Source organism: Haliotis rubra, unplaced genomic scaffold (genome assembly GCF_003918875.1).
Source record: "Haliotis rubra isolate DU_JTF1 unplaced genomic scaffold, ASM391887v1 Scf15, whole genome shotgun sequence".
NCBI classification, from domain to species: Eukaryota; Metazoa; Mollusca; class Gastropoda; order Lepetellida; family Haliotidae; genus Haliotis; species Haliotis rubra.
In genome coordinates this window covers 3,309,725-3,323,209 of record NW_025765447.1, presented here as the reverse complement: position 1 = coordinate 3,323,209, position 13,485 = coordinate 3,309,725, and the positions used below count along the sequence as shown (strand labels likewise).

At 37.4% G+C, this 13,485-nt stretch overlaps 2 protein-coding genes across 2 annotated transcripts in view; one reads left to right on the top strand and one right to left on the bottom strand.

Annotated features, from left to right (window-relative positions):
- Positions 1 to 540: 540 nt before the first annotated feature.
- Positions 541 to 12,245, bottom strand: LOC124270203 (protein rolling stone-like). The gene is given in 6 exon segments (XM_046705240.1): positions 541 to 4,892; positions 4,894 to 5,118; positions 5,120 to 5,638; positions 6,249 to 6,361; positions 8,574 to 8,658; positions 12,027 to 12,245. Coding segments are annotated over 4 exon segments (900 nt in total). The 5' UTR covers positions 6,351 to 6,361; positions 8,574 to 8,658; positions 12,027 to 12,245; the 3' UTR covers positions 541 to 4,838.
- A 70-nt stretch (positions 12,246 to 12,315) lies between these two features.
- LOC124270204 (tubulin monoglycylase TTLL3-like) overlaps positions 12,316 to 13,485 on the top strand; it is a 45,636-nt gene continuing 44,466 nt past the window's right edge. Inside the window, 1 exon segment of the mRNA XM_046705241.1 lies at positions 12,316 to 12,902. Coding sequence (XP_046561197.1) covers positions 12,405 to 12,902 — 498 coding nt within the window. The 5' untranslated portion in view covers positions 12,316 to 12,404.

The window sequence follows — 13,485 nt, the reverse complement described above, 5'->3', positions numbered from 1 at the left end:
CCCACCAACAGTCTGATATCATTCCTTGGAAAGAATGCACCTTATGACGATGTATGAAATAAGGCCCGTCCGACAGCCCGAGACGGGCTAGATTTCTGCCGGACGGTCTAATTTTACAGCTAGCCAGCCTGATGGACGGGTGAAAAAAATATCCAAATAACGTGTCCACTGGCACTGTCTATTAAGTATTTAAGAAGGACTGGTTAAATCTCTTCTGGGCTGGTAGGTTTTGGAAGTTACCAGCCCAGATGTCTGGATGGGTTTTTGGCTTATTTCATACACGGCTTATGAGCTGAATACTTAGAGCATCCCTATTCAGAAAATACTCCACATATTATTGAGCTTGCAGATAAAATCTTAACAGAATTGGCTAAAAACATACATTTCCTACAGATCTTATCAAAAAGAGACATCCTCTCACAGAACAGTTTAAACAGTTCCCATATCCAGAAGATGAAGGACAAGGGCTATGCCATCCTTTCTAAAAAAACACGGATCTATAGATCTAAATATTCAAAATAATGACAAGTGTACTGTTACAACATTTATATATTTATTATACAAATTACTATAAAAGCTGATGAAACATTATCTACAAACTAAGAATTATGATGAATAGCAAGAGGGAAAATTGGATTTTTTTTCTATATTATAGCATCACAATATTGCAAAACATATTATATTATTTAATAATATAATATCCACAGAGCAAATTATCCATGTTGACTGTGACAGTGAACATGAAGTATGAACGCAACAAAAGTTTCACATAACAAAACCAATAACAGCTACATTTGAGGAAATCAGTATTGAGGCACATTGGTAAAAATAGACAGCATGCTCAAATACAAACAAGAGAAAGACTTAAACATGTTGAAGTCGATGTCATTATTTCAAATACACATTTATCAAAATCAAACCAACAAAAATGAGAAAATACTGCATGACAATATAGATACACCATAAGCTTAAACAACAGCACAAAGGTCCCCTCTTGGTTTGGTTGACCTGGAATTACTTCAATAAAAGGTTTAATATTCCAGGTTTGTACAGTGATAAAAATGTTTCCTGATCATGCTGAAAGACTGGACAATGATTTTCAGGCCAAATGTTCAGTCAGACTTTGTTCAGCAAGTAAGGAAAGTATCTTCCTATTTTAAAAATATCTGCATCTGAACTGAAGCATTGCATAGAAAGAAAAATTAAGATCGATATGCTCATTTGCTGAGTTTTTCTGATTTTGGTTTATGTATGTTTTTGGTAAAATCTCTGATCTTTGGTTAAAAAAAATAATATATAATATGCATTCTACAGGATGTTTCAATCATCTAGAACTCTAACTTGGATCATTGGGTGATAAACAAGTTTTGTCAGAGTTTGACTTGAATTTACAATTAATATTCATACAAAAATGAACTATTTTATTGTTATTTTGACTTCTTTATTAAGTTTCTATTTCAATAGTGAGCACATCTGTAAACCAAGCTACACCAAATATATGGCCAAACTATAGGATATTAGCCAAATTAAGCCTGTACAGCAAGACAACATACAGGCCTGGACTAAATGATAAATAAATGATAACCAATTAGCTTCAAGGAAATACGGATAATCTGTCCCGAGTGAATATAGGGTATAACACCCATCCTTCAGCCAGGGACTTACAATGCTTCCTGCATTCATTTACTAGGGACAAATAAACTGTTATTGTAAGTTTCAAGTAGATTATCCTATCATTCCTCATTGATATTTTAAAAGAGACAATGAAGAAAAACTGTTGAAATGTCAACACAGGTTATTGTTTAGATGACATGAAGTAATCGATTTGTGTCATCATTAATAATTGATGACTTAATGTCATACTTTTCTAAAAAATCAAACAATGACGTATATATTAATGCTCCAATCATCACTGAGAATCACTAAAAAATATTGGAAAGTTTTTACATCCGATCATTCTACCTTAAGGGTAATATATAGAATTTCAATATTTGCATCAAATTAGCACATGGTACAATCAACACAGACGGTGTGGGCAACAGATTGTGGCGCGCATTGTGCTAATCTAAAATTACCATTATGTCTTCACAATGATTGAGTATGTTCCAAAGCCAATAAATCTCGGCTAATCTTTTCTAAGCATGAAAACTAAGCGATTAATCAATAAGGCAATGCATTTATTTCTGTCTCTTTAATATAATATTTACATTAGGCCAATCATCAGTGTATTTGTATGGCACTGATATTTTGACATGTTTACACAATTTCCTTCCAATAATATCACAGTATAAGCTTCGACAATACAGACAATAATCCTGAGTACAATATAACAACATTAACATGTACAACGACAACAACAGTAAAAACATATCTGTACACCAAAACCATTCCTGGAATTTCGGAAGCAGGGTTAGCAGGGTAAAAGCATAATGCCAGATCAATTAATGTTTTACATTCTCTATCATCATTATACACAAAGATAACACTCTTCATCATGATTATCAAATGCACACATAAAAAGGAAGTTATTATAGATAAATGAACAATATACTCAGTTCTAACCTCTTTGACAGGCATTTTAGAAGTGTAAAGAAGTTGTAATTGAGCTTGCAGATGAAATCTTAACAGAATTGGCTAAAACATACATTTCCAACAGATCTTATCAAAAAGAGGCAGCCTCTCACAGAACAGTTTAAACAGTTCCCATCTACATTTCTTTGAGAGACATTTCAGAAGTTGTAAAGAAGTTATAATTGAGCTTGCAGATAAAATCTTAAGTGCACTTGGTCCCTTGGGTACATTGCTAAACTTATTGCCTTGTTGACCAATGTTGTTGGTTTCTTTTGTCAGCAAGACAAGATGTAGGAATAGTACATGTAAACTGATTGATTTGACAGGGGTAATTATTTGTAAAAATGGTAAAAACCTCTTTAAAATAGAAAAGTTAAAAATGAAAACATAAAACTTCCATTAAGCTACATATACTAGTTTATCTCTATTGTACAATGTGTAGAAAGTTTATCCTTACAAACAAGACAAACATCAGTCTTGTCTATTGATAATAGCTTTTCTGTGGGTGTATATCACACCAAAGACCCAGGTTCGATTCCAAGTATGGGTATGTGTACCAGGCAATTTTCGGTGTCCCCCTCATCATATTGCTTGAATATTGTTAAAAGCTGTGAAAAACCATTCTAATATCATGCAAATGATAAGATCACTGTTCTACTTATATCTGAATACCATATCTAATCTCTTTTTATCTAGTATGTGCAAGTACACAATTAATGATCATCTTTGATTCTCTAGAATCAATTTGGTATACTGGCTACCTCTTAAGCAATGTCCATAAAGAAGATGAAATACAAAACATTCACAAACACACGCTACCATGGTTACTATTGATCAACTGAAAGAAACAAGTGTGACCAAAACTTGGACGATAAAATCCAAGACATACTTGTAAGAAGTGGAATAGGTCACATGACTGTCACAGGCAGCTTGGGTTATCAAGGGCGGTAATGTCTTAGCGCCTTGAGCATACACAAGTGTGTGGAAACAGGTGCTTTATAAACAGCCATTATTATTATTCAGTTGATGGTTGTGTACCAAAAACAGTCACTGGAATAAATCTCGACTGGGATTGGTATGAAGCTCAGAGAGGGAATGGTACGAAGCTCCGACAGGGATTGGTATGAAGATCAGAGAGGGACTGGTATTAGGCTCAGAAAGGGACTGGTATGAAGCTCAGAGAGGAACTGGTATTAGGCTCAGAAAGGGACTGGTATGAAGATCAGAGAGGGACTGGTATTAGGCTCAGAAAGGGACTGGTATGAAGATCAGAGAGGGACTGGTATTAGGCTCAGAAAGGGACTGGTATGAAGATCAGAGAGGGACTGGTATTAGGCTCAGAAAGGGACTGGTATGAAGATCAGAGAGGGACTGGTATTAGGCTCAGAAAGGGACTGGTATGAACTTAACACTGGGACTAGCGTGGCATGAATCCAAGATTTGCCCAGATGATAATTCTAGGTTTTGTCTACACTGCCCATGCTTGTAGGTTTCACATCATAAACTTCACTCCAGGACTTTCTCTCGTATCATGCTGACTGTAATACAACTGAAACACTGTCTAAAGCATACACTCACTCACACACTCACTCAATCATATTAACCTGAAAAAAAGCAAAGGAAATCTGCATACTGACCCAAATATAAAATCATCATACTATTACAACACTACTAATGTACCAAAATGTTGTATCAACTTTTACAACAGGCATAGGTGACTGAGGGCCTATGGAATCCCAATAGCAGATATACCCTTCGATATCACCTATATCGGATCTTCAACTAATCATATTAACCATGTGTTAATGGCAGTGTGTCCTTCAATATACAATACGTAGGTAGATGTGAAGGGATGTCCCAACCATATCACTATCTTGGCACACAGTAACTGTAACCATGGTAACACAGTAAAATTGTGTTTATGCTCCAGTGAAATGTCACCATTCATCCCAGAGTAGACATTATGATCAAAATCCAGAATGTCTACATCTCATTTCGGGCTAGTGGTTCATGCTATTTAACTACAATCTAGAGATGTAGTCCTTCCAAATGTTTACTTGCCACAGACTAGTGGTCTAATGCTTGTTTCTGACCTTTGAAACAGCTGAAACTGACTGTCCTTTGTTTCGAGCAAAGTCTCCATAATATGCAACAACAAACATAAAATGCTACATAAAACCTGTTTAAGACATCATAAAATATATAATCAATGTATTACATGGTGTACATATTAACAAAATATAGAATATATGGTCAAAAGGCACAATTTAACCCAGCTTCATGTAAATGACAAGCTTCAATTTATAAATCAGATAAAAAAACAGAGTGTAAAACAGGTATGATGACAAACCCAATAAGGAGGACCATTCCTATTGTCAACCCTGGCTCGTTCCAGTCAAGAACTTTAGGATACATGACGCGACTGTGATCGGGAATCCAGTAAAATACACTGAAGAAAACATACACCAGGCCGTATGTTATGGGGTAGATGACGTGTAGCAATCGGATCGGAATTGCCGACAAGACATGCTCAATGACCACGATGACGGGAATTCAGCATGTGAAGCTGAACATTACCCATCGCCCCTGCATCCATTCCACTCATCTGCGGAAACAGGACCGCAAAAAATATTAACGTAACCATGATAGCACAGCTTGATACAACATTAAACAGAATCCAGACGATTTTCAGATACCACGGTAACCCAAAAAGACGAAAATCTATATCTCCAACACCGTCAGGGATGGATTCGTAACCCGTTGAGGTGACCATCCAGGGGTCAGTGCTGGCTTCAGGGAACATGTTCTGATGACCTTGAGATGGCGGTCTTCTAACGAACTTTGTGTCCTCGTACCGGAGACAGATGTAGTGGATGAATGCTGCTATGAAGTGAGTGGTCATGTACAGTGCTAGCACGGTGTATGTCCAGTTGGTCAGGAAGGCAGCAAAGGACAGACCATTTAAGGGTACACCGCTTTGGTCGACACAGAGGTAGATGAGCCATACGTCCACGTAAACCGCCATCACGAAACGGTACAGAAGATACAGGATTGGAGGAATACGCCACTGGAATAAAGAAATTTGACAGTTTTCAGCATCAAAGCATTAAACTCAACATCTACCATAATAATAAAGCATGTTTTCAGTGCGCGTATTTCACTCCAAGGTGTGTTCATGGGGCAACATTATTACCCTGATCAATGTGAACTCCAATGGCTTTCTCAAATCCCCGGGACATTTACAACTCTAGCTCTCTGTCCGCAAGGTTCAGAATTCACTGTATCATCTCTAGCCATTTACTGCTGGGTAAACAGAGACATATCTTTAAAAGTCACCTGCATAAGGGGACGAAGAGTATTTTATAATGTGCTTCGATGTGGGGCAGTACACAATCAGCTTCACAATGTCATACAAATCATACTCATGTACCTACAGAATTGCTGAGTCAGTTGTAAAAGGCCAAAATGTTACTCTTTTATAAAAATCGGCAAACAGCTGAATCAAAGATTGAGCACAATAATGACAATAGGCTCAAAATGTATCTCAAAGGACACATTAACCTGGTCAAAATCATGGTAGTTAAAAGCATATTTAAGACATCATCTTCTACTGATGCATTCTAAAATAGTACACAAAGCTGTATAAACATGGCATGAGCAATTTCAAAAATTCTTACATGCCACATGAAAAAACGTCCTTTGTAAACATCGCCAAATCCAAAGTTCTTCAAGCGGAATTCTTCCCGTAAAGACAGACAGCATCTCCTTGGACAACTCATCCTGCAGGACACTGAAATGTCAAGCTGGACGTGATCATCACCCAAACCAAATATAACTTGAACATAAAGAATTTTCTGGATTTCATTTTCCTTTATTCTTTGATGCAACGTTTCGGGACCTGTTCCGGGCCCATCATCAGGTAAAACTAATCTGATGATGGGGCCCGGAACAGCCCCGAAACGTTGTATCAAAGAATAAAAAAAAGATGAAATCCAGAAAATTCTTTATGTTCATCAAATAGCATCTTCTAAAATGCCAATCAAGCATCTAACTTGAACATGATTACAAACATCCTGTTGATTTATCTGATTCTGAAAACCAAAACAATAACCTTTCTATCATTTAACCATTCTTACCTGGTCAAAGCAAAGTACCTGTAATTTACACTCCTGCCAAAGGATTTTTGTTGCAGGCGTATCGGTACTCAGGTACTAATAAAGCGCCATCAGCCAAATGTACCAGATGTTGTTGGGACAATGGCTCAGTTTATCTATACTTCACATCATGCTCTTTGGATCAAAGCTGTCTCAATTTCATTATAATGAATTAAATTACATTTGGACATTGTGAAAATGATGGTTCAAAGGCAAAGCGAATAAGGGCCATCACAATCCATTGTTGCAAGAGTGAACAGTGAAAGGTTGATATGGGTGAAGGTGTGTTTGTTGTTATTTAACACCGCGATCAGAAATATTCCAGCTATTTGGCTGCAGTCTGTAAATAATAGAGTCTGGACCAGACAATCCAGTGATCAACAGCATGAGCATGGATCTACGCAACTGGAATAAAATGACATGTGTCAACCAAGCCAGCGAGCTTGACCACCGAATCACGTTAGTGACCTACAACAAGGGTGGATACAGGAACCTATATACAAGGTTACAACTTACATAAAGGATTGTTATAGGGACCAATATCAGCGTATGAAATAAGCCTAAAGCCCAACCAGACATCAGGGATGGTAACTTCAAAATCTTACCAGCCCAAAATGGATTTAACCAGACCAGACACAAAGATATGGTGAAGTTACTCAGATGTGTGAAACATCTAAAATTTTCACCAGACCATCGAACTGGCTAGCTGCAAATTTAGACCGTCTGTCAGAAATCTAGCCCGTCTCGGGCGGTTGGACGGGCCTTATTTCATACACTGCCAATATACAAGGTTACATAAAACTTAATAAAAGGGGTGATATAAGGACCGATATACAAGGTTACATAAAGGGTTGATATAGGGACTGATATACAAGGTTACAAAAGGGTTGATATAGGAACCGATATACAGGGTTACATAAAGGGTTGATATAGGGACTGATATACAAGGTTACATCAGTGTAGGAAAGATAGCCCATCCCAACGTCCGAGACGGGTGAATTTTGTGGAGGACGGGTTAAAAAAATATCTAGTCCGTCCTCATGTCGGGTCAATTTTAGCAAACCAATGACATATATATGATTATAACCTTTTTGAATATTTACTGCCAAAGGTGTTTTATTTATATTTGGAGGACAGGCTAGATTTTGGCAGGACTGGTAAATAATTTGACCTGCCAGTCCTGTGGACAGGCTAGATTTTCTACATCTTTCCTACTTACATAAAAGGTTGATATAGGGACCAATATACAGGGTTACATAAAGGGTTGATATGGGGACCAATATACAGGGTTACATAAAGGGTTGATATAGGGACCGATAGACAGGGTTACATAAAGGGTTGATATAGGACTGATATACAAGGTTACATAAATGGTTGATATGGGGACAGATATACAGGGTTACATAAAGGGTTGATATAGGGACCGATATACAGGGTTACATAAAGGGTTGATATAGGACTGACATACAAGGTTATATAAAGGGTTGATATGGGGACCGATATACAGGGTTACATAAAGTGTTGATATAGGGACCGATATACAGGGTTACATAAAGGGTTGATATAGGACTGATATACAAGGTTACATAAATGGTTGATATGGGGACAGATATACAGGGTTACATAAAGGGTTGATATAGGGACCGATATACAGGGTTACATAAAGGGTTGATATAGGACTGATATACAAGGTTATATAAAGGGTTGATATGGGGACCGATATACAGGGTTACATAAAGGGTTGGTATAGGGACCGATATACAGGGTTACATAAAGGGTTGGTATAGGGACCGATATACAGGGAAGAGCTAGGGAGGACATGACAATTGACTATACAGCTTTCCTCACCACTGTTTCCCTGACACAAGGAAACTATTTAGACTGCTGGTGTTCTTCTGATCGACAAGCCTCAGCACAGACTGAACAAATACCACTGAATGAACAAGAATGATCTATAGCAGATTTATATAACTTCCCCTATCAAACATAGGAGTGTGGTATCTGATATAAATAGTAGTTATTGTGTAACAACATAAACACTGATAAAGCCAGTGAGGAGGAAGACAAGACGATGTACCCTTGCCTACTGTTGAGAGTGGGAGTGACGTAGCTCAGATAGTTTATCTACACTATCATAAGCATGACAAATACAACCAAGATAAGTCTTCATAATACATTGTGACCTTACTTCACCCACTCTCATGAGAATGTTGAAATAGAATGAAAAAAGGATGAGAGAAAGGGTTTACGTGATTTCTGGTACATAATATACCAATAGATTAATTTTATAGTTCATGAATGAAACAACTGCTGCTGACACTAGTGACAGGTGATTAAAGAATGGGACTGATGCAGATGTAGTCCTATTAATTAAAATGACAACACAAAACAATTCAGCTGGTGGATTTGATTTCCTGACAGTCATCGCTTGTTTGTAAACATAATGTTTACACTGAAACCCAATAAGCAGATCCATTTGCATGTGAGAAAACTAGAAAACTAAATCCCCTGAAGTTCAACATGTTCAAAGATTACCTATTCATTTCTCAATATGTTATTTTGGGATTACAAACTAAAATATTTTCAAGTTAAGTTGTACAAATTTTGAGTTACAATCCATGCAGAATTAGTCTCTGTCAACTTGTGAAGTCAGCATGGAAATGTACGTTACCAGACTTTTAGTTCATATGAATAAACTCATATTCCAGCCAAGGCTTACATCGATAACACCTTGGTATAGTGCAAAGTTGTCTGGTTACATGCTGGACAACCAGACTCTCTGACCTCAGCACAATATGAATACCTCACTAGAACATGAACAGGAAAAAAACACACCTTGATCATTCGGACTCAAAGGTTTAAAAACGAATAACGTCCCAATACTTCAAGTTAAAGACTTTTCCTGTCCATCTAAGTATATAGCGTTTGTTCCTAATTCGCGTAAAAATAGACACTGTGGTAAAACAATCTCTCATATAAGTCAATATTGTTACTTAGAAATTTACATTTCGTAAATGTGAATGCTCTATCGATTTGTACTCTCCTACACATGTACATGAGATGAATGGTACGGAAGCGCTGAAGGGACCTCATGAAATAAAAATTATCTTGAGCGCACAAGTTAATATCTTGAACGCACAAGTTAATACCTTGAGCGCTGAAGTTAATATCTTGAGCACACAAGTTAATATCTTGAGCGCACAAGTTAGTATCTGGAGCGCACAAGTTAATATCTTGAGCGCTCAAGTTAACATCTTGAGCGCACAAGTTAATATTTTGAGTGCTCAACTTCGTGTTTAGCATCTAATGGCATTAATGGAACGCACATTTGCTTGACTGCTGGCTAAAATGTACAAACTTATATCCTTTTTGGAAGATTTCAAACGATGCAAAGTCGGAGTTAACTATAGGTGTTTATGATGAGACTATGTAAAAGTATGCAAATTTATCATGAACATGTAAACGTTCATGGTCTTTATGCTTGTCAATACTATTCTTTGTGTCTGATTTACCACTTTTTGCTTTATTACATAAAGCAGGCCTAGGTATGTGTAATGTCATAATAAGAATTAAAACATAAACATCAGTAGGAGTTTATTGCAGGGATGAATAGTGGTTTTACTTACTTCTTATATTGGTACATAGTATTATGAACACTAGCGTAAAGCTTGGATAACTTGTTTTGTGCTACGGCTTTATTATGTATATATAGTATTACATGATCATGAAATATGTAAACATTGAGTGTTATACTTAATTATCTTAATTATAAAACTGATGTCCGATGTATTGGAAGTATAGTCGACCGCTTTCAGGGAACTATAGTCTATAGTCTTGGTTTGCATGTATCAGTAATGTTTCCTAACGTGGGTACAATGGCAGTTTAACAATATGTACAGTTTGTACAATATCATATAAATATGACGTATAGCATATATACCGACTTTATTTCTTACTAAAATACCATGTTCCCCGTTTCACTTCCACCTTCCAACACAGGAAGTTGAAGAATAAACATGTCGATGAAGACAGTGTCCTGAGCGAAATTCAACAACGACCGTACAGTATCCTGTTTCACGATTAAACCGCATTGGATTCATTTTTGATGCATCAACGATAACCATGGCTTTGTTCAGATGGCCCGAAGTTGTCCGCAATAAAGTATGTAACATCAGCGGGGCGGTGGGGTAGCCTCGTGGTTGAAGCGTCCGCTCGTCACGCCTGGGTTCGATTCCCCACATGGGTACAGCCCATTTCTCTCGTGTTCCCCACCGTGATATTGTTGGAATATTGCTAAAAGCTGTGTAAACCGTACTCACTCACTCACTGTAACATCAGCAAATCTGGTATCTGGTGCCAAAGAGGGACATACACCTGAGAATACGCTTCGAGTGGCGTACTATACTATACCATGATTTTTGACAAGAAGATGTGTTATGTGTTTGTATTGGAACCCAAGACTGAAATAAGCATGAATCAGATCGCGTTTCCACTCCTCCTTGCTTCCACATGAACTGCTTATGAAGCAGTGTATCTCAATATACTAAGTTGAGCGCTCAACATACTAACGTGTGCGCTCAAGATACTAACTTGTGCGCTCACTATATTAACTTGTGCACTCAAGATAATTAACTTGTGCGCTCAATATACTTACTTGTGCGCTCAAGATAAATTATATTTCATCAGGTCCCTTCAGCGCTTCCGTAGAATGGTGTGTACCATGACTAAAACACTTTGACTTTAATCTATGGCTTTCCATTGGCCCTTTTGACTTTTTCAGTTTTGGCCCTTTCCTCCTTTGGCCCTTTTGACAACTGCTAATATCCGTTAATTTAGTTGAGAAGCAAATAGGAAACTGACATGAGTATTGGGAGCAACTTACTGCAGCGCTAATTCTCTCAGACTGCCGACATTGGCTTCATAGATCTTCTCGACCCTAGGTATATAAGTTGTGCCAGGGTTAGGTAACCTGCACGTGTGCACTTTGTGCAGGGACTTTGGATTTCCCCCTCCCCATTCAAGCACCCCTCTGTGATCAATAAACGTAGTACTGTAAAAGGGTCCTTTTAAAATACTATTCGACAAAACATACATGCTGACCCGTACACGATAGATCTAATGTTCTGACCCTAGCTTCCACCACCTGCTGGGTAGGCTGTGGTTCGTAAGTCGGGTACCTCGAGTCGGCGAACACTGACACAGCGAAATTTCGAAATTAATCTATAACATAAGTGTACAACCATGACATGTTAACATAATCAAAGAATTGAAGAACATCGTTTTTAAGCTAAAGTATCTTACCCTGATTTCGCTATCTTCTTGACTTCTTATCGCTAACCGAAACTGCAGCACATGACCAGCCGATAACACAACCCTTTGATGTTTACACTGACGGGGTATGGGTCAGGAGGTCAAGGTTCAAAAACTATTTTCTTCTATGATATTTTCAATAAATAAATTTCAGCTGGTTAGTGTTGATCTAAGTGTCTATGCAGTCGTGAATTGCAATACCACTTGCTAAATATGTTAATCTTACAAACATCTCGCGGTGTCGATAAACGCGAGACTTCAAGAAACAATATGGCGGCTCCTTAGCGACGGGGTACGCGAAGTGACAAAATGAATGGGACTTTGGTGATATGCTTGATGAATAGGACAGCGGCACAAAAGATACTATGAATGATCTTTGAACTTGATTACAACTGGCACAATGAAATGGGGAAAGGGAAACAGCAAATTGACCCGTGTCATACATTTGTTCCAAAGATCAGTGAGGCCAGCAAGAAACTCGCACTGCGAAGGCTAGAAAACTTGGATACTAAAGGCATACCGCATTTTATGCTGGAAACAAGAAGCAAAGTCAAGTTGCATGAACCACTTGAGCCCATTCCTCCAATATCACCAAATTACAGCTATCCAACTGTCAAAGAAGGATGGGTTAAAGGCTTTCACAAATCAAAAGTAAACGATTGTGCTGTAAGCCTGGAAACTGACGGAATCATTTCTCGACCAGCCATGAGCAAAAATGCAGTACTTCCACCCAGAAGGGTGGACTTGGATGAGAATATTTTTACTTTTCGTCCAAAAGTCAGTTCAGCTAGTGTAAGAATAGCTGAAAGTCTCGGTTCTGATTTCATGTCTAGGCAACAACAGCATTTGGATCGCCAAAAAAGACTTGTAAGTTATTGAATTTTTGTTAGATCATGTTGTGATTTTATATGGTTCATGATTTTATTATCAATCTAACAACATACTATATCTTCTTCAATTAATCATGTTAATTTGTTTCCCTTTTAACAGTGAAAAGAAAACATTCTATAGAACGTTTTGAAATATTCTCAAACTTTATTCACCTGACGAAGGGGCGAGGAAAAGCCCAGAAAGGTTGTGTATAGAATAAACAAGAAATTGACATCCATAATATTTGTCTTATACTGTTCTCAAACTGGGTTTAAAACAGAAATGTGATACATTGCCATGTGGTTTTCACGGTCCATCACTGACAGATTTCAACATTTTATTAATGTATTTATACATGTAGTTAACTTTAATTGTTGTTTCATAGAATTATAAAAGATTTTATGCTTCATTTTCAGACTTTTAACATTGCCAAAAATATAATGATAAATGTTTGATTCTGTCAAAGTCAAATTTTTTTGTCAATGGTCGGTAAAATTAACAAGATGGATGACAATTTTCCCATATACATCATAAATCATAGCACTAATCACCTAATGACAGGCCTCGATTTAAGTATTTA